Genomic DNA, 22,617 nt, shown 5'->3' on the forward strand with positions numbered 1-22,617 from the left:
AAGTCAGGTGCGTAGGGGAAAATCTATGTTGGAATACTGCTTTTTGTTTTATGTTATTAAAGTTATCTACATTATTTGAACTATATCATCTACATCAGGGGTCCTTAACTCTGGACCTTGAGATCTACTTTCTTTGTATATTTATGTACTTATAGCTTATTTATATATTATTTAATTTACTGATATTAATTAAAACACACCAAGATATGTTGAAGAAAAGTTTTATTAACACCATGACCAGATCTTTCAAATCCATAACTTATGCGCACATTAAGGACTAAAAAGTAACTGAAAAGTCTTTGACTAGTCAGTGCAGGAGGGCTGAAGATGCTTTATACACATCCATCTCATTAATCAAATCCAAAATTATTATTATTTTTGCAAGATTATAGTGTTGATGCACCAAATAAAAACATTTTTTTAAAAGAGGGAAAAAAACTAAGTCCCCATAAGGCTAAATAGTTAATCTTACTTTAACCAGTGTGAGGCATTTAACTTTGAGAAATGCACTTCTTTTTTGGGGGGGGCGGGGGATCATCCCTTTAGTTTTACTGGTTAAAAGCAGTTTAACTAGCCAACCAATTACTAATTGTTCAAATAACTAATTCTACACATACACAAAGACTCAAAGGGACAGTCCCACTGAAGGAACATGAGTAAGTGCTTAGCTCAAGTGAAAAATGGAAGTAGTTCATGGCCTGTAAGAATCAAACCAACAACTTTTCCAGCCCTGGGGTGCATTTCCCCAAATTATGGTTAGTCAACTTTGTTTGCAAGTTCCAATGAGCTCTATTGGTAACGACAAAAATTGTGACCATGATTGGCTTTGGGAAATGCACCCCTGATCTTAAAATCTTATGGATCCCCTTCAAGCTTTCTGAATCTTTGTATAAAACTCTATTGTTGACAATGTTGGCTAACGTTAAGTTCTGAGTTTTAAAGCAGTAACAAAAATAATATTTATAGTGTAGTGCAGTCCTTTAACCAACAAGCTATACCTCGCTTTGGTTCCCAAATCTTTTTAGATTCTGTTTAATAAAATGGCACTCATATATTTTATATAAATACACTGAACTTAAGAAAGGCAGTGGACAGGGCTTCATTTCTAAAAGATACTTCTGTGAAGAACTGACCTGCAGTATTAAAAACTCAGTTCTCTTTAGAAAAAAATAATCAAACCACCTAAAAATGAATTTAGCTCATGTAACAGAGGATGTTAGCATCATAAACTTTGAACCAGCTCCATGAGACAGATGTGTGTGCAGTGAAGAATGTAATCTTTAGCCAGGGTCTGAAGAATGATGCGATTACTCGTCTTTATCAGGCTTGTAGATGGACAGGGTTCTGGCTGACGGGTCGGTGGCCTTGATCCAGCGGGGCATCCAGTAATGTGGCGTCCAGTCGCTGCGGCCGGGGTACTTCTTCTCAAACACCTGCCTTATGTAGAAGCCTTCTTTGGTTTTGGGGGGGTTGAAAGGGAACAGCTTTTCAGCCTTCTCCAACTGAGAGTCGTTCACCTGAAGGAGAGACGATAGATTAAAGGATACACACCGTGTACTGTGCACATCCATGACATCATAGTCTGTGTGTACATGTGTATTACCTCAGACTCGATGTGCTCCTGCAGGCTTGCATACCAGGATTTCTTCAAGGATGTCATACCATCACTGAAGGCCTCTTTCCTTCTCCAGAGAATCTCATCTGGGATAAGATTCATCCCTTTAAACGATTCCCTCAGGAGATGCTTCTCCACACCATTCTGCTCCAATCAAACAAGTTATTTAGTCGGCATACAAAAACCACTAATATGATATTTGGAAAAACAAAAGTATACCAATAAATTAAGCATCACTATCATTATTGCTCATATTTGGGGTTTTGGTTTTTGCATTACACCTCAGACCAGGCACCGTAACTGATGTGGGAACAGACACATTTTAGACTGACATGAGGAAGGATAAATCACTGAATTGGGAGGTGTCAGGACTCACCTTCGGTGCTCTCATCTCTGCAGGCAGAGAGAGGTAGTATGCAGTGAATCTGTGGTCCAGGAAAGGCACTCTCAGCTCCAGTCTAGTGAAAAAGGTTTGACGTCACAAACAGTGGAAATCAAGTAACTGTGAAGGGAAGAGAAGGAAGGGGTATTTTATCTTACCCGTGTGCAGCTGTGGTTCTGTCCGCTCTCAGCACATCAAACAGATAAAGCTCTTTCAGCAGACGTACACTTTCCTCAGCGCCCGCTTTAGGGGACGGCGCCTAATTCAAATCAGGTCACAAATTCAGCTGAAATCAAGACTTCAGATACAGCTAATAATGCTTGAGAAGACACTAATATCTCACATTGTGACCACTGGAAAAACTATTTGGTCATGCTAGACATGCTAAACTATGCTACACCTTTTTCTTTTTTTTTTTTTGAACTAGCTTCACTTTTCCGCACATTTTTTGTATACATTTTCACCAGCTATCAATAAAGAAAATTTGATTATATTTGATATAATTTAGTGACATTTATACCTTTTCAAGTGCGCTTTTATACATTTGAAGTGGCTGTAAATGTAAACTGAGCATATAATGACATGTACCTTATGAAAGTAGATGTATCCTTGTGTCAGCTCATCAGAACCTTCACCTGAAAAAATCACAACGCTGTCTGTCTTCTCACTTATGTACTTTGATATCAGGAACATACCTGGGTAGAAACAAAAACATTTCTGCAAAGCACTGCTGCCACCTACGGGCTATTAGCTGACATTGTAAATTCATATTGCTAAGGAAAGCATGGCTGGCCTGTTACTATTGCTCATAAGCATGGTGTGCTTTGTTCAGATCCCAAAGTATTGAAGTTTATACAAAATAAATGTTTACATGGTTCTGTTCCAGGCAAGAACTCCCTGACCATCCATGCAGCCTAGCATGGAAAATAGCAAGGAGAGCAGTGATAACCCCGCAAAAAAAAACATGCTGACACCCCCTAACCACACAAGGACCGCAAGTTTAGCACCCTCCATTTTGAAGATGATCTGCTCCAACTTCAGAATCTTCTAATCAGAGATATAAGGTATAAGAATTAGGAGTATAAGAATCGTCAGACGTCAGAAGCTTCAACTTCAAGGATATTCCAACAGCCGACCTCATGTCGAATGAGGCAAAACCCCTAAAATACCCCATCCATCAATAGGATTTTTTCTCTACTCATAATTGGTCTGAAATCCTGTACTCACCAACAGAGGCACGCACAGTGGTGATGTCATAACTCTCCAAGTGAAAGATAACTTCGTCCACCGCGCGGATACCCTCCTCAGGCGTGAAGTTCACCTCATGGTGTTCGCTGCCAATGTAGGCTGCCACCTGCCACACAACACCAGTTAAAACCAGCGTGATCTGCTACTAAATACTCATGGCACTTACACAAGGCCTGAAGCTTAAAAAAAAAAAAAAAACTTAATTTCCATCTATCTTTTTTAACAAATTGTCAGTCAATATAGGTGCTTTAACCTTCAGAAAACTGATCGTCAACCTCAGAAAGTCATACTAAATTTATGAGCAGTATATAAAATAACCACTTCATCTGCAGCTCCTAATGTGTTGCTTCAGCATCATCAGCACAAGGGAAACAATGCACACGAAATGAAAAGAGCTTGAATGAAGCGCATTTGGCCCTAGATAAAAATATAAGGAGATATAATGCTCATAAACATCCCAGAGCACTTGTGTGAACCGTTCCATTGTTTTGATCCGTAATTTGAATAGACCTGCTCCAATGCTTTAAAAACATAGCGTGCCGTGCACTGTATTCATAGAAAGCACCATGCATATTTAGGATATCTAGGTGTAAAGTGCATATATGCTGAATATTGAGTCAATACCTTGCGGGCAGCAAGAAGATCTGGGCTGTCGTCTGCACCAATGGCAAATGTCTGAACGGGATACTGAAGCTCTTCTTCTTTGGCCAGTTTCACGAGTGTCGCGGCAACCAGACTGGAATCGAGACCACCTGGAAATAAAACCATCATGGATAGGGTGAATGTAATAAAAAAGTCAGAGTAACAAAACCCACTTAAAGCAAATAACAGAAAGAGCAGCACAGGCACCTGAGAGGAGGCAGCCGATTCTTCTGTGAGCCATCAAGCGTTTCTTTACAGCATTTTCAAACAGGATCCTAATGTTGCTTTTCACCGTCTCCAATTCAAAGCCTGATGACAAGGGAGAAATTCATTTCTCTATAGTTTTGATTGATGGCACAGTGGTGGTTTAAGCAGATGTATATTACAGGGAGGTTCTGGAAGTAACTCTTACATTCATCTGTTCCATAGATATTTAACTCTATTAAACTGGTTGTGTTGGCGCCGACACAAACCAAGCTGTATTCACGTTACCGTAATTCTTCAACTGTTAGCACCAACAAAATAATAAATCCTGACAGTAGACAATATGCGCTTTTAGGCAACATATGGCTCATTACAGTCATTTCCATCAGCCAATGACAGCAGCTTTTTGGGAAAGCGGGAGGGAAGGATTTGAACGGAGAAACAGAGTGTGGCAGGTTAGGGAGTTTTGAATTGCAGAAGAAGAAAAAAATAAGGAAAAAAAAACATGGCAAAGGAGGAGTATACAACACAAGAGACGATTGGGATGATTTTTGATGATACTTGGAAAGAGGGTGAGTGAGACTTTCGCATGTGGTGTGTGCATGTGTCAAGAGTGTGTATGTATGGGAGCGTATGCGTGCGTGTGTATGTCCACGTGTATTAGATTCTATTAAAAAGTGATAGTATTAGATAGTAGATAGATAGTATTAGAAAAAAAAAATTCTAATTAAAATCTTAAAACGTATTTTTTTTGACCATTTAAATTCTGTTTACAAACTCGGCACACACATTAATGGTCAATAACAAATTTATTGAACGTCATTTTTTTTCTGAAAAAAAATGTTACTATCAAAAAATATATATATGTGAAAACTACCTTTTTTTAGCTTCAGGTTCAAAAGGGTTAAATAAATAAAAAAGCAGAAATCAGACTGTGGACCTTTGTGTGAATGAAATTTTGTGTGTATGAGACGTTTGATTCAAGAATGGGTTTTTAATTGGATTTTTTCAAATTAATCTATTGATCCAGAAGTGGACTAAATTATTTGTCCAACATGTGAATAACTCAATTTCAGTGTCACACCAAGCTATAAAATGGCTTCAGAACATGTGGAATAGAAATGCACAAGTAATCTGGACTACTTTTACGTCACGGTATGACATCTACCTGTGCCAAGGCCCTGAAGGTTGTTATAGGAGGCATGTTTAGGTTCATCTGTGCAGCAGTGGAAGCGACCCATCTGAACAGACTTCACTTTTCCAGTGAGCTTCAAGTCAAACTCCTCAAAGTGTCCTGGGGGGAAGGGGGTGATCTTTGCAGGGGTGGTCATGGAGTGTGTGATCTCTGTCAAACCTGTTTGGATTTAATCACAGTGAAATTGTGATGTTGTTAAAATTAAATTCTGGAATAAAGGTGTGATCAAGGTATTGCATCAGGAGATAGGGCTGCACGATTTTAAATGAAAATGTGATTAAATGAGAAAATAAATAAATATTAACAATAATAATAAGTAAACCATGAATATTTTATTTTGGCAGAAAACCTCAGGGAGCCTTCTCTTTTGGATTATAAGCACTTCTAATCACAAGTTTGGGAAGATGGTTGCCACATGTTGTGTTCCCAAACTCAGAGCAGATGCAGAGATGAGTTTGAGTGGAGCAGCATTTACTGTGAACCAAGCCACTCTGAGACACTGAAAACACAAGATGATGAGCTGCAGGTGCGTAAAAGAACTGTGTCGTGCTTCACTCTGAAACGTGCAGCACATACATTAGGGCTGCTCTCGACTAAAGGTTTTCTGATCGACCTGAAGTCGTTCATTTTAAGCAATTAGAAAAATAAACTTTCCTCCATTTCTTGGGTCCAAATAGACAGAGGTCTTTGATAATGCACACTGCGTGATTGTCACTCGCATGAACGAGTAACGATTTGCCTCCGATTTCGGGCATTTGTTGGCGTTTTGCAAAATCACTGTCAGCGAGTTAAAATCGGGGCTAAAATCATGCAGTGTGAACTCGGCATTAGTAGGATTTCATTTAGTTTCAATTATTCGTGCAGACCCACCAGAGAAGGTGCTTTACATTATTCATTATACCTTTGGCCTCAGAACTGACAGCTAGAAAGCCATCGTCGGTGAGCAGTTTGAACAGTGGTCTCACACCGTAGGTATCCCTGCCTAAGAAAACCTTTTTGTTAGCAGTGTCCAACAGGATGAATGCGAACACGCCATCTAGCAGAGTTGGCATCTTCTCGATTCCAAAGCGATCGTACAGGTGCAGAAGGATCTCTCCATCCACTTTGGTCTGATACTCAAACTCAAAGTGCTCCTTCAGCTATAAGGAAAAAGACAGATCATTAGATTCATGTTAAACCATGAAGGAATTGGAGAGATGATGTGAGGTGGAGAGTCATACTGGCACAATAAACACTAGTGCACAAGTGCACACTATTGTACCGGTATACTACATGAACGGTACATATGGCGGTATGAACGTGTACGATTATATCTTGCACATCAAAGGTATTTGGGAAGAAAAAAACAGATGGAGAGTCCCACCAGCGCGTACGCAACTTCTTTCCACTTGATTGCTCACTCTTTAACTCTTGACTCCACCCACACATATACAGCAGAGAAAATGTTAGAAACAGAGGCTGTTACCACTAATCTCTATCCCCCACCGAAAAAAAATATGGGAACACTTTAGATATCGAAGAAATAGACGCATTGTTGTCCTTGAAGACAGATAGCCAATTTGCAACAAAAAAAAAAATAGACGCAAAGTGGCTGTAAAAGGAGGAAACAATCGAACATGTTCACCCATATTAGAGAATACTATCTCTCCATACAAATAAAGGAATGTTGAAATAAAACAATTATTACAGTCGGAAATATATCACGGTTGTATATATTGTATGTACTTCTCATAATAATAATAATTTATTTAAACATTATTTGAGGTATTTGTCCATGTTTTCATTTAGTATCATAACAAAACTCAGTATGGGTCATCGACATGATGCCCTGAAGGAGTCTGAGAAGTTTCAGATATTTACATGCTTACAACTTTGGTTGTGGTTGACTTATTTTCATGAGCATCCTCTCCTTAGATTCCTGAATCCTTGCTGAGTCCAGCGATACCAAACATGATGGGTTTTGCCTTGTGGTTTTTTAAAGAAAAAAAACCACAAGGTGAAGAGGTGTTAGTGAGGCCAGCAGGGGGTGCTCACCCTGTGGTCTGAGTGGGTACTAACACCCCAGCATAGAGATGGGGACACTATACTGTCAAAGAGCACCATCCTTCGAACGAGACGTTAAACCGAGGTCCTGACTCTCTGTGGTCATTAAAAATCCCATGGCACTTCTCGTAAAGAATAGGGGTGTAACCCCGGTGTCCTGGCCACATTCCCTCCAATGGCCCTTGCCAATCATGGCCTCCTAAACTCCTCTCTCCACCTATAGCTGGTGTGTTGTGAGCGTTGTACTCTAGCTGGTTCCGCATCATCCAAGTGGATGCTGCACACTGGTGGTGGTTGAGGAGAGACCCCGACATGATTGTAAAGTGCTTTGGGTGTACAGTAGTACATATGAAAAGCGATATATAAAGGCCTCATGAAAAAAACGCTTGTAATTTAGCGTTAAAACAACTTTTGCGAATATATTTGAAACTCTTAGTCCAACTGAGACGAAACCATGGTAGGAAATTTGGAAACAAGTTGACAATTGTGCTTGTAAGTGTAAAAAAAAAATGCAATCAAAGTTTGATGTGGGTCATTTTTCATGTGCTCATTCATATACATGTCTTTAACTCCAAAACGAATTGAGATATTTTCACCAAATTTTACACACCTATGTATGGGCACACTCTAAGGGAAAACTGATAGGATTGCACCTCTTGGTGGCGCTGTAACTGAACAAAACATGAAATTGCCACTAACTACAATAAAGTATATATAAAACGCTATATTTTACTGATGGTCTGATGCTGGCTTCTTGCTTGGCCCCGATAATTGCTGCTTGCAGCTATATTTATTATTAGTATAGACAATTTATATATTATTATATATTGTTTAATACTGTATATCGTGAAACTTACTGAAACTTATCATACCGTGAAAATCTTAAAACACTATTGCGCACACACACACACACACACACACACACACACACACACACACACACACACACACACACACACACACACACACACACGTAGTGTTTCCATGTTTTACGGGGACTTTCCATAGACATAATGATTTTTATACTGTACAAACTGTATATTCTATTCCCTTACACTAACCCTACCCCTAAACCTACCCATCACAGAAAACTTTCTGCATTTTTACATTTTCAAAAAACATCACTTAGTATGATTTACAAGCTGTTGACACCAAAAAATGTCCCCACACGAACAAGGATTTCAGATATTGCCATCCTTATGAGGACATTTTGTCCCCATAAGGTAGGGTTTACCAGGCCACACACACACACACGCATGTGCAGACGGTTGTGTCTTAGACTAGCCACCAGGGGTCTGTAGCATAATAGGGGCACTTCATCTTATAACTTTGCAATGTTTTGATAAAAAAAAAAGAAGGGAAGAAAAACTTATTTTGTTTCTAGTCCTTAGGGTTATAAAGTTATGATTCAAAACACAAATTGCCTTATAGCGCCACCTACTGTAGAACGGGTATGTCTGTGTGCCTGAGTAGCATTACACAAATTTGGGTTCATCCTGCCAATTTGGGGGTCTCTATGATTTATGTTCTCTGAAACCCATACACTTTTAGGGCAGACAAAGGAGGGGGAGAAGGAGGAAGATCAGTCCAAAGTAAAAAATAGCTTTTGTTAGTGGAAGAAAATTTTAATGACAATCGTAATATATATTACATAATATATATAATAATATAATTTGAAATTGTGCTTTTTTGTGAAATAAAGTGAAAGTGAAATAGGTCAAGAATGTTACTTACCCTGATGTGGTTGTAGATTTCACCGTTGTAACACAACCAGAGGTAGGGAAACTTCTTGATACGCAGAGGCTGCATGCCATACAGCTGGTCCACAATAGCAAGGCGGTGAAACCCAAAGCAGCAGTTGGTGAATCCATTGACATTCTCGAAGCGGAAAGCATCTGGACCACGATGGGCGATCTTCATGGCATTGGTGCACTGAGCCGAGAGGCACTCATCACTACCAAACAAGGCCCATATACCACACATTCTGATGGGAAAAAATGAAAAAATTTAAAACTTGAATTAAGTCAAATTAGAAATGCTATCCTAACATTTTAACACAAGAATTCAAAACTGTTGAATACAAAAACACACAAAATTACTATTGAAACGGTACACAAAAATTCGTCAAAGAGACACTCGCACTCTGATGTAAACAAGACAGACTGAATTAAAATGCAAATTCAGAAGGTACTTATGGAACAGCAGTAATACATTGGTTTCAACAGAAACACAAAGGACAAAGGAGATTGCACTATTTTCTGTTTCTGACAGCGCTTATGACAGAAAATAAATGAATTCCACTTTTAAGTTTGCATTTAGTTTTATGTTTTCTGTCATATTTGATACATCAGGCTTTTATGGCTCATATAATACGATAAAGGTGAGAATATGAGGCTCACACGCAATTTTGTCCAGCGCTTTATTCTCCTGAGAAGTTTTGTGATTTTTTTTAATTCTTATTATTGTCATTACATTGTTCGGAGCACAAGAACAAATGGGAAAAAAAGCATTTGGAAATAATATTTTATTCATATGTTATGCTTATGTCAACTGTAGTGGTCATCAGGACTCAGTTGTTCAAAAAAAATTAAATTTCATGAAAAGACATTTATAGACAAAAAGAATGGATTGTTTTTTTTTTATTCACCAATCAATTTGTAGGTTTCAGGATTTTCTTTAACCATTGTATAAAGATGATTCTTAACTGTTATGAAAGATACAACAGAATGATTTGATATTTTACTTTATGCAATAGCTATATGTGTAAAATGGCCTTAAATGGGTAGTCCCATTCTATACAATGTATCTAATTTGCATTTTAATGTGTTCTTGGGGCAACATGTAACAAAAAAGAAGTGTAATAATAGGAGTGGTAAATCGTTTACATTAGATTCATCTAATATTTCATAGGAATATTGATATATCATTTATTTCCCTATTCACTTGACTGATTGACTAAGCCATGATGTCCACAGAGGACATTTGAAATAGATGTCCTGTATCGTAACAATTTCCTGAGATATTGATTCAAATTTGTGCTAAATTTTATCATTCAGGCAGTGCCAGTCATATTTAATGACCAAGGAGATGGAGTTGTCATGTTGAAAACACCACACGTTTGAAAAAAACAAAAACTTGAAACAGTGACATACGGTTTCAGAGATATTCACTGAAACATAATGTCCACTATAGTGGACAAAATGCAACAAGCATTCCAACAGTATTCCAACAAGCTGTCAGGGTAAAGTTGTCAGAAGAAAAATCGTATTGCCTATTGGACGTTGGATTTTCAATTAATATTTGTATCCCTCCATGATTGGGCGATCTCTCAACTGGGCAGGACCTTGAAACAAACTGCCAAATTGACACGATTGTGATAGACACACGATTGAACATAATGGTAAAAGCTCAAAACAGTGTTTGCATTTTCCAAAATGAAATTCATGCCCTGACTATTATTTTGGTTTGTTTACTGTTGTAATGACTTAAGTGTTGAGTATTGTGTACTTTTTATGGTAACAGCACCAACTACTAGAGTTTTGGTATTGTAACATCTAAAGTAACTGCGAATTTACACCTAACAATTCAGACTTTTTTCACAGAATTGCATGATAAACTCACAATTCCATGTTATAAAGTCAGAACTGCGAGATAAAAAATTAAGTTTTATTTCGTGGCGGAAACAAGCTTCCTTACATAATTCATAGGTTTGACAGGAAAGGCTACTGTGTACATGTGAAAATGTACAAATTGTGAGAATACCAACTGAGCTAGTAAAACCTGTCCTCTTAAGATTGAACTGTATACAAACAGTAAAACGGTTTTGTAGTGTAATCAACATAATCATCTCACTAGTATGCTATGTACCAGTTGGTTGAATGTGCAAAGATGCCATGACTATTCAGTGTGTGCATTGAGAAAGAGAGTGAGAGGTTTTTTTTATTATTTACTCAATCTTATTTTGTTTCTCGCCTGATTTAAAACTGTATATGTATATGATATCCGACTTTTCTAATAAGAAAGCTATAAAAACTGTGAATCTTTTCAAAAGATATAGCTATAGTTTCTTGCTCCCTGGCATGTCCTATCATTGTCATTCTGTGTTTCTTGTGTTAAAAAAATAAAAAAAGTGGTAGTGTGTGATTACTTTAAAAAAAAAGTATTTTACATGAGCAAAATATGCATCAACAATGGCATTCATAAATGCAAATAAACAAATAAATAAAGTGTCTAAAAACGTATAAGGGTGAGTATCTTCATTCGCCTTTTAATAACTCATGCGAGGTGGAAGTATGAAAAGAAGTCGGAATTGCGTGATATAATCTCGCAATACTGGCTTTTTCCTCACAATTACAACGTTTTCTCACAGTCGCGCAATTCTGACATCATTTCTCTGACATCACTTAAATCAATGAATTAAGTTGGATCTGGCAATTGTGAGGATACAACTTGCAGTTGTGGAAACAAACCGTCAGAGTTGTGAGAAAACCTATATAGCCTAGGCTATTCTCCTTTATTATTCATATAATTTATAATTGTATTGTTATTTTAAATAATCTGTTACAGGTATGACAGGTAAAGCTGTGGTTTAACATTACAAAAATGTACCAAGCTGGAGAATGGCAACATATTATAATCACATTTTTAGCATATTAAACCGTGTAATCAATTCTCAATAAATCAATCACAACGTGTATTACCTGTAAAATATGCTTGATTTGGTGTATCTCGGAAGAGTTGTGAGTCTGTGAGAAGAACCTGTTCTTCTCCAGTGAGGGAAACTCGTCTGACGAAATAAAACACCTGCTGCTGCATTTCAGCATTGCCTATATTTGACCTCAGTCAGTCAGTGCCGCCCAAGAAACACAGGCGCTGCTGTGATTGGTCGATCTCGCAACGTTGCCATGACGTAATGACTGTTCAGCATAGTTTGTGGTTCCTGGAAGCATTAGACTTGCTCAGGGGCGAAAATTTCATCAAAATGTTGGGGGGGACAATAAACATAACAATTCTCAAGAGCAATTTTTGAAGGGGACACCATTAATACAGGCAAAATTGTACTTGCAAGGACACGTGTACACCGAGGAAAGCCTTACTACTATTATTAGTGTAGCACGGAGACCGTTCCATTATCCTTCTTCTGAAAGTTTCTTTCTGGTTTAATGAAAAAGGTGACTAAATTTACCAAAAAATCTTCAAAACCATAAATTTTTTTGTAAATAAGTTGTTTTGTGTAAACAACTTATTTACAAAAAATGTATGGTTTTGAAGAATTTTTTGGTCAATTTAGTTAGCTTTTTCATTTATCAAGCCACCAAAATACAATGGAATTTTTTTTACATACCTTAAAGAATAACCGAATCAAGCCCAGTGTATAGTGTATATTGTGTGTATAGATAGATAATGTAGAAAAAGTGACACAATTTTATGAAACTGAGATGACGGGAACCGTGTTTTATTTACTACGGAAAAGTCGATTGCGCTCATAGACCCCAAAGATAAATTAGGGTTTAAGTAGCATTTAGATGTTTTACACAGACATAAATAATATTATGACGTTTTAAAAATAAAATGTTAAATATTTATATTTGAAATTATTTAAAACATGAAAAGATACTTTAAATGTGAAATTAAAACCGCCAGTAGGAGGCAGTAAGTCACTGTTAATGAGTGAGTCATTGAGATTCATTCAACTGATTGTTCAAAAAGCTGATTCATTCAGTAAGGAAACACCACGGTGTGTTTTTCTTCTCAGTGCTGTGGCTTAGTTTTCAACTATTTTCGTTGGTAATATGGTGTCTAAAATGTACATCATTTAATATTAACTTCTTGTCAATGATGTCTGTATTAATGGTCTAAAGGAACAATAAAGAAATATAATTACAATCACATTCTGAGAATTATTTACACACTGGCATTATAATCAACAAATGCAATAACAATGATTAACATTCAAGTCTGCCTCCTTAAAGCTGCAGTAGGGAGTTTTGAGAAAATGTTGACTTAGCCTGAAAATTTGAACAAGCACAACTTACAGGTCCAACCCCCTTGCTCTCTGCTACGCTACAGCCCTCCCTCCACAGCTCCTCCCCCACAGCGGAGCCTGCCGTGAACGCGCAGGCTAGTAAACAGGACCACCGATGACGGCAGATTATAAACAGTTATGGAACATTCACTAATAGGGACGAAACATCAACAATATGCTTTACATTGACTATGGCCTGCCCATACTTTGACTACAAACTTGGTCCTCAAATCATTATGTATTTTGCAATACATGTAACTTTATAAGGTTGCACTCATTCTATAAGTTATAGCTAAGATAACGTTAAAGGATTAGTTCACTTTAAAAAAAAACTTTTGCTGATAATTTACTCACCCCCATGTCATCCAAGATGTCCATGTCTTTCTTTCTTCAGTCGAAAAGAAATTAAGGTTTTTGATGAAAACATTCCAGGCTTTTTCTCCATATAATGGACTTCAATAGGACACAAACGTTTCGAGGACCAAATGACAGTTTCAGCGCAGCTTCAAAGGGTTTTAAACGATACCAGACTATGAATAAGGATCTTATCTAGTGAAACGATCGGTCATTTCAAAAATAAATAAAAAACTTTACGTTTTATAAGCACAAATGCTCGCCTTGCTCTGTTCTGTGATGCACGTTCGTGATCCTGTTCGAACTCGTTCATCCAAACGAACAAATCTTTTTTCGAGTCATTTCGTTCGTTGAATGAACGAAATGACTCCGAAAAAGACTCGTTCAAAATGAACAAATCTTTTTTCGAGTCATTTCGTTCGTTGAATGAGTTCGAACAGGAGAGTCACGAACGACGGTACGCGCTCGCACTGTGCAAGAGAGGTGTGATCAGCGCGTACACGAGCGTGATTGACACTGCTAAGACATTCCTCCTGGCTCTGATTGGTTGTTTCTGACCGGGAGCGGTGTATTTCTGCAAATGGCAGTAGGACCACAGGGAGGAGCCAGAGGAGCTTGATTTTTTTCACAGATTATCTGTCTCATATTCTACTTTCAGGACATAATGAGAGTTTTAACAAATATTTGTTTACAAAAGCTACCTACTGGAGCTTTAACAGTAATACCAACTTTATCAACACGAATAGCCATGATAAATTGTACAATGGTACATTACTAATGTAAACACATTGGTTATGCAGTTTAGAATACTGCCGATGCTGATACTGATTAGCGCATTTCTCTCGCGGCAAATAACGGCCGCTACGACACTCTAAACTCGCCGATGTTAACCGCGGAACGATCACAGGACATCAATCACATACATACAATAAACATACATATGTATATGTACTTACATTGAGGCATAAACGCATTATACAAACATAGATATGCGTGCAGAGATCAACATTCTCCAAGACTGTCTTCCTGTGTAATCAGTCCGTGCCACAAATAACTTAGTTCCGAGGACAGGCTTTCGTACAATTCTCATGGAGGAATTGGAATACCAAATTTCAGTAATGATGGAAATGATTGACAGTGCTGTAGATAGACACACCACAAAATTCCGTTCAATGTTAGTTGTTTGAATAAATATTTTTCAATATTATAAAAATACAGTTGAGCTTTGACAATTATTTTCTGTTAATTTGTCAGTAGAGTGGTAACATGAAAAGCAGCTTTTAGGAGTAGCATTGCAGACACAACAATAATATAACTTGCATTCAGTTTTGCTATTGATGAGTGGCATTAATATGTTTCGCAGTGAATTAATTGCATCAGCCTGTGTGTTCGACAAAGTCAACTGACTAGTAAAACCTGTCCTCTCACGGCAGGTTTTAAACTGTTTGTAGTGTAAAGCAGCATGGTCCTCTCAACATGATTCACCAATTGGCCGGTAACATTTTTATGAATTCTAACAATGCGCTGTGAGAACATGAACATAGTCGGTAATGTCTTTAGTGAATGTAAACAGTATGAAAACACATCTACAGTATCAGTATACTAAGGGAGGTGTGAGAAGTACAGGCTCGGCTGATAAAACACACATGCTACATTTCTGCATATATTTGACCTTGGTGACTCCTGAGAACGGGAATCGCTGCTGATTGGTTGAATATGCAAAGTTCCCATGACAATCACTTGGTCATGACTATTCAGCGTAGTGCATGTTTTCTTTCTCTATTTCACATAATGAGCAAAATACAATGACATTCATAAATGCAAATAAACAAGTATCAAGCAAGGCACATATCAGTTAAAGCAAATCTATAATAATAGGTTTTGGGGTTTTTTTAAGAAAAAAAGGGGAAAAAAAGTTTGACACGCTAGAACCACTCACTTAAAGGTTGTATCAGCGATTTCAGGCCCAAATATAAATGATCACATTCATCTAATCTTTAACGATCCGCTAGCTGCCCGCCCCATAAGCAGGCCATCAAAAAAAGGCGTCTCTGTAGGCAGTAGAGATGCGCGGTTGGCGGTTATAGCCGCGGACTCCGCAGAAAAACCGCGGATCGGGCGGATGACGAAACAAAAAAAAATCTTTTAATTAAATTCGGGCGGGTGGCGGGCGGTTTCTAGTCTCGCGACTGTCATCAGCAGCGCCTTGTATCAGCAGATGGCGGGCGGGAAAATTGGTCAAAAACGTTGGTGCGGATGGATGGCGGACGGATGATGAGTCTTGTGATGCGGTTTCGGATGAAATAATAGCCCATCCGCACATCTCTAGTAGGCAGCCTCGGCTCTGAGATCTGCACACAAAAACAATTGGGTTCCCCAACCACCCAAAACCAAAATAAATAGTGTTCCGACCAATTACTGATAGGGGGTGGGTGTTGTGAGGGTTTGCGCTCGTGCTCGGCTGCACGCGAAGTCGGAGCTGAAGAAGAAGCCAGCGTCTAATGAACATAGACAGTAAAAGAAATGGACACAGCGACCCCATTGATTTCAACGGAGAAGACTGAAGCCCGATTATTGCACTTCCTGTCTGATGGCTGAGCGACTGCGCAGGCTCAAACTGAGCTTGACGACAGTCTGACAGTTGTAAATCTTCTAGTAGCTGTGCCAAATCTGAATCACCTAATTCCTCAAAAACGTTGTTGAAATATTTTGTACCGTTGTTTTATGGACTATCTATGGGCTTCTCCCTTGACTTTATGCCTCTATGTCCGCCCGGTTGCCTCATAGACAGTAAAAGATTGCCTGCGAGCTTCTCCTCCTGTCTATACGGTAATGTCTATATTGTGCGACAGAAAGTCGCATGGTTATGGCGCAATCGTTAGCCTAACGGCTTCTACGGGGCCATAACGTAAGATACAAAGTAATGGAGCCTTTTATACATTGTCGTGTTTCTTTAGAAATAAATAATGGACAAATGAAGTCTTTGGACGCCTCAGATGTAAAGTTATTCACTGTCAAAGTGACGCCAAAATGAATGGTGAACAGCAGGTGAAGTTCTGCTACAATGGCGGCTCCCGCGAGGCTTCAGTTTCCGGCTGATGGATTAGCCCCTTGCTAACGAACAAGCCAAATTGACCCTTCGCTAAGTCACGCCCGAAAACCGCCACTGGCCAGTCGTGTCTTAGCAACCGTAACTAGGCACGGGAGGTCTGGCAAGCTTTCGAGCGAGGGAAACATGCCGAAGCATTGTGCGTATGGATTGTGCAAAATCTGATGCCCCGTATCCTAAAAGTTTGGACGGGGGAGTGGAATTTTTTTCCTTCCAGAAAATCTAAAAGCCGAGGGGAGAAATGATGGGCGTGGATCAAGCAGTGTGGGAGACCCCATTCACAACTAACTTTAACGTTCAATGTCGACAGGATTAACAAGAACACCTATTGCTTGGAAGTTGGAAATAATGAAGGTTCTTTGTTCATAATGCATTTGTTTTAACGTAAAATAAGACGATCAAAGACAAGACGGTCACTGACATTCTTTAAAATATATTTCAGCATTTTGTTAATCGACAGCCTACTAATTTACTTTACCTGACTGAGTAACTTTAACCCAATCCGATCGCGGCTCTCCCAGTGTTAGGCCGTGTGGAGTGTGTCCTCCAAAGCGTTTTTTCAAGCGTCTGGCTAATTTTTTCAATTGTTTTCAATGGGAGCGCCGCGTTTTTTAAACGCTATGACCGTAAGGAGGCGCTGAGCGTCTAGTTATTTGCTAGCGGGACGCCTAACTTTACTTCAATATTACTATTAAATCCTAATTTAATCATGACAAACTATATATCGTTGGAAAGGTCTAAGACTCCTAAATAGCCATTTAGAGCTGTATTTCATTACAAATTATCTAGGAACAGTAATATATGAATTTATGACAAGAGTGCGCCTCAAAAAATCTATGTCATAACAGGAGTTTCTGACCTTTGTCACAAAAAGTCGACGCACACACTTTTAATAATTGAAACTCTGGTTTTTAATGCTAAAAGTTCATAATAAAACATAATCTAGTATTTGTCAATAAAAAAAGATGAAATAATATTTAAAAAAGTAAAGTAAAATGTCCTCTAAAAAGTATAATATATATTATATATATATTTTTAATTTTAATTATTATTATTACAACACATATTTTAGTAGTTATCACAAATTTATCACAAAGTTATCACAAAGTTATCATTTGAAAGCTTACAAACTCAGAATTCATATTGTGAAAACCATTTTGAAATTGGATGTTGCGTTACCATAGAAACTGTATTTTTGTATTAGGCTCCTCCCCTTTTCAGCATTTTTTGTTGAAAAATGTTCAACTTTGGGTAAAACAGCGCTCATCACTGTCACTTTTTACACAGCCGTAAACGTATACTTTTTCCAATCACAGTGGAGGAGGGGCGGGACAAAAACCCCACCGACCAACTGTCACAACATTCTTTCTGTAGCCTACAACGTGCCAGGCGCGAAAGCTTGACAGGCGTAGTAACAGTAACTAGAGAGCGCGGGGCTTATAGGGTCAAATCGAACATGTCTGAGTCAATCATTAACGTATCTACTGTACCTATTTATCCAAAGGAATTTATATTGAATCAAGATCAGAATCAAATCACAAGAATTGAATTGAAATTGTGAAATTTGTGTTAAGCAATAATAAAAACAGTAGCATAAACTTAATAAATTATGTTTAGTTTCCAAATAATTTGACAATCACAATACACTTATTGTGATGCAAGTTTTTTTTTTTTTTTACACATCCCCCCAATCCCAATCCACCCATTTTATTTTATGTTACATTTTCATTGTTTTCAAAGACAGGGCCTGTCCTCTTGTCTTTTTGGCTTGTTGTTTCTGATTGTACTTTAATCGAAATCAAATCCCAGAAGGGAATATTAAAACAAAATAAAGTTAAAACTTGTTTCGAACAATTTCTTTGTCATCTGCAGACTGATTTTAAGTAGGGAGAGAAAAAAATCGATTTAAATCGTAAATCGGATTTTTTTGTGAAAAAATCGGGGATATATCCCCAGCCCTAAGAGAAACAATATACAAGTTCCATTAAGCAAGTCAGAAATTAAGGCTTTAATCTGGAATAAAGCGATAGAAGAATGGCAAGTAAAGTGGGACAATGGAAAAAGGGTAGACTTCTTTAGGCTATAGCTCAATTAATATAAGAGAATATATATGTAAATCAAGGAAAGAAGATGTTATTTATAATAGAATAATGTTAGGGCATTCTAATTTAAATAGCACACTTAAAATAATAGGGAAACATCCAAATGGGTTATGTAAACAATGTCATATTGAAGAAACAATACCTCACGCGATTCATCAAGTAACGTTATAAAAAAGAAAGGAACAATATGATAGGAGAAACGAAGAAAAATGGTATTCAAGGATAACATTTTAAGGGTTTAATAAAATGGTCAAGTGAAATAAATAGTAAAGCATTCTTTGATTGTATTAGGAAGAAAGGGATGAAACATAGAATATAATCTGTTCCACTTCCACACTCCGGAGCGGAAGGTGGCGGTCATCCACCTAATTCGCTGGTTGCCAGCCACCGTTAAAAACCAAGAAGAAGACGAAGAAAGTATTTTTTTTAATAAGAAGGAATTATCTCTGAAAGTATTTTTATTTTTTTAAATTATTGAATACAAAATTATACATACAACAACCAAGGCAAATGTATTAATTCTACAGTGCTTAACAGAAAAGACTGAAAGGCTGAACACAATTTAACCAAAAAATTACTTAAAGAGACAAAGAACATAAATACAAATTTGAAATCAAATCTTACATGAAGTTAATTAAGTTTAAATAAATAAAAATAAATAAAGTTAAAATTAAAATGAAGGGGCAATATCACACCAAATCATGTGAAATCAAAAGATCAAGCAGCTTCATGCACTCCCACCTCTCATTCTCTCAAGGGCTCTAGAAAAACACTTTAAATCATTTTTGAACACAACAAGTAGTGGGAGGGATTTAAAAAATCTACATTTGTGAATTAAATATTTTGCCATTATTACAATGTTATTAATCAAATAAAAATGAACACAGCAGTCTTTGGGAATTCCAAATAAAATATGTTGTAAAGTAAAAGCAAAACCATCAACAACCACCTCCTTTTCTATCAACCAGTCCTGCGCTGATATCCAGAAGATTTTGGAAAAATTGCATGTAAAGAAAATATGGTCAGTTTCTTCAGAATGGCTATTACAGAAAGAACAGGGGACAATATCTATATACATTTTTTGATTTAAGAGTTTTTTAGAAGGATAAATCTCATTTAAGATTTTGAAGTGTGTTTCTTATGCTTTAGGAGGAATAGGAAAACTTAAATAAGCTGTTCTAAGATATTTTACAGTATTCTTATTTAAAATGTGATCTAACTTATTTCTTAGGTTAATTCTTAGGTCTTATATATTTGTTAGTACAATGAGCACTTTTAAAATTAATATCTCCAATGAATAAAGAGGGAAGAACTGGTTTAACTTTAGCATAAGAAAGGGAGCATCTCATCAGCATTTTTATGCCAGATGGTATTGCATAAATGACAGTGAAGAACTCTTTTTCGGGTGACAGATAAATCAATGTAAAAACATTATAGTCTAAAACGTTACTTTACGTCAGACACAAATGGCAGTAGTTCTGTTATCCTAAATCATGGCGCAACCCACCGTTTTTGAAATTTCAAGGGGAATAAGGCAGGGATGCCCCATTTCACCTTACCCTTTTCTTCTCGCTGCTCAGCTTCTCTGTGACCAAATAAAAACCAGCAATCTGAAAGGAGTAGCTATAGCTGAAAGAGAGGTGATCATCAGTCAGCTTGCTGATGACACGACCCTCTTTCTTAGGGATGCTAAGCAGATCCCTTTGGCAATAAGTGGTGTTGAGTTTTTTTCCAAAGCCTCAGGATTGCATTTAAATGTTCAAAAATGTGAGCTTTTGGCCATAAAAAACTGCAATGACTCCTTTATTCACGGTATTCCTGTGAAAGAAAAGGTTTGTTATTTAGGAGTTTATATAGTGAAGGACAAAAAAAAAAAGATGCATTTTTGATTTTCAACCCCTTACGGATAAAATTCAGAAGAGATTTAACCAGTGGCTACAAAGAGATCTCTCTCTGAGAGGTAGGGTACTTCTTACGAAGGCTGAAGGCCTCTCAAGGCTTATCTATGCTGCTCAATCTGTTCATTTGGAGTCAAAACCCGGTAAAATGATTGATCAGATACTCTTTAAGTTTTTGTGGAAAAACTCAATTCATTATATTAGAAAAGCTGTTGTAATGAATATTAGTGAAAATGGTGGTCTTACTATTTTGGATTTTAGTACTTTAAATTATACCTTTAAAATGAATTGGATAAAACAGTTTAAAAAGAAACCCAGTGTCTTTATGGAACTTTATTCCTAATTATGTTTTTTTCTCAATTTGGTGGTCTGGATTTTCTTCTGTTATGTAACTACAAAACTGAAAAATTATTGGTCTTTGATATTTAAGCACAACTTTTCACCTCATAAATATTTTATTTGGAATAACTGTAATATTTTATACAAAATAAATCTATATTTTGTCAGAATTGGTTTGATAAAGATATCTTGTTAGTCAGTCAATTAATCAATTCTCAAGGGCTGTTGTTTTCATATAAAGAATTTCTAGATCATTTTCAATTTCCTGTTTCTCCCAAAGAATTTTCAATAGTTATGGGTTCAATCCCATCAGGTGCTCTTGCTTTATTGAGAGGAACTCAGCCTCTTCTTCCAGTTTCTCTGACTTTGGTCAATACTCCTGTTGGCAAATTGTGCTTCGCTTCTCCCAATAAAAACAATAATAGATCAGTCCGTTCACTATTTCAGTAAGACAGTTTTACTTTAGCGCCTGTAACTGCTTATTGGAGTAATGTAATTTGTAATGTAATCTCTTTTTTTAACCAAGTAAAAGAGATTTCTTTTAAAATAATTCATAAATGCTACCCTGCAAATCATCTAAAAAAGTTCAAAAAGGATATTTCCTCCAGTTGCTCTTTCTGTGACTACTCTGACCAAACTGTAGTTCATATTTTTTGGTATTGTCCATTTGCGAAAATGTTTTGGCAAGATGTTTTAGGATTTATTAGGTCTGAAATCTATAAAGAATGTGTGTTGTATTGGAAGGATGTGGTCCTAGGCTTTGTTGATTACGATAAATCTAAAAAAAGTCATTCTTATGTAATTAATATGATCTTATTACTAGCAAAATTCCACATTCATAAAACTAAACATCTAAATGCCAAACCTCTCTTTCTTATATTTGTTAAAGAACTTGAAAAATATATTTTTTCAATTAAGTTGTCTGAGAACAAAAAAGCCTTAAAAACATTATCTGTTTGTAATTCTTTTCCTTTTTTCAGTGTCATGTAATTATTATAATGTATCAATATGTTTAATTTTATATTATTCCCCCATTGTTGTTTTCTTTTTTTCTTTTTAGGTGTTGTTTTTGTATTCTCTTATCTGTTATTATTTGTGTATTGTGTTAAGCATTAATAATAATAATAATAATAATACATAAATAAAAAATTTAAAAAAAAAACTTCACGTCTTCAGTTCTCTGCTCCTCCCCGCATGCCCTGCAACTCTCGCCGATCGGTTACATCATGAGTTACATCCATAGGTTACATCCAGCCGAACACACCTCAAGCTTTTTAGGTCCCTCTTTGGAGGGGAGAAAGAGAAAGTGTTTGAAAAACCTAAAATAAATTGCATGTGTTTGTGGTTTTCTTTAAACTCTCAGGCATAAAAGCTGACACTGTAATAGCATAGCTAGCTACTGGATTTAGCATAGTAGACCGCCCTAGGCACCCTATTAGAGACCGCCCTGCAGTCACATGA

The 22,617-nt window shown here is 37.0% G+C and overlaps 1 protein-coding gene across 1 annotated transcript; it reads right to left on the minus strand.

Annotated features, from left to right (window-relative positions):
- Positions 1 to 205: 205 nt before the first annotated feature.
- On the minus strand, positions 206 to 12,138 carry LOC143752076 (asparagine synthetase [glutamine-hydrolyzing]-like). The gene is made up of 12 exons (XM_077245060.1): positions 12,030 to 12,138; positions 9,064 to 9,313; positions 6,188 to 6,425; positions 5,260 to 5,445; positions 4,095 to 4,196; positions 3,870 to 3,997; positions 3,225 to 3,351; positions 2,586 to 2,692; positions 2,156 to 2,256; positions 1,992 to 2,073; positions 1,604 to 1,759; positions 206 to 1,517 (listed from the first exon to the last, which is right to left on the minus strand). Exons 2-12 carry the CDS (start codon positions 9,310 to 9,312, stop codon positions 1,308 to 1,310), a joined length of 1,686 nt encoding a protein of 561 aa, XP_077101175.1. The 5' UTR covers position 9,313; positions 12,030 to 12,138; the 3' UTR covers positions 206 to 1,307.
- Between the last annotated feature and the right edge of the window lie 10,479 nt (positions 12,139 to 22,617).

Source organism: Siphateles boraxobius, unplaced genomic scaffold (genome assembly GCF_051911475.1).
Source record: "Siphateles boraxobius isolate OS27281-9 unplaced genomic scaffold, OSU_SipBor_1 26, whole genome shotgun sequence".
Taxonomy (NCBI): Eukaryota; Metazoa; Chordata; class Actinopteri; order Cypriniformes; family Leuciscidae; genus Siphateles; species Siphateles boraxobius.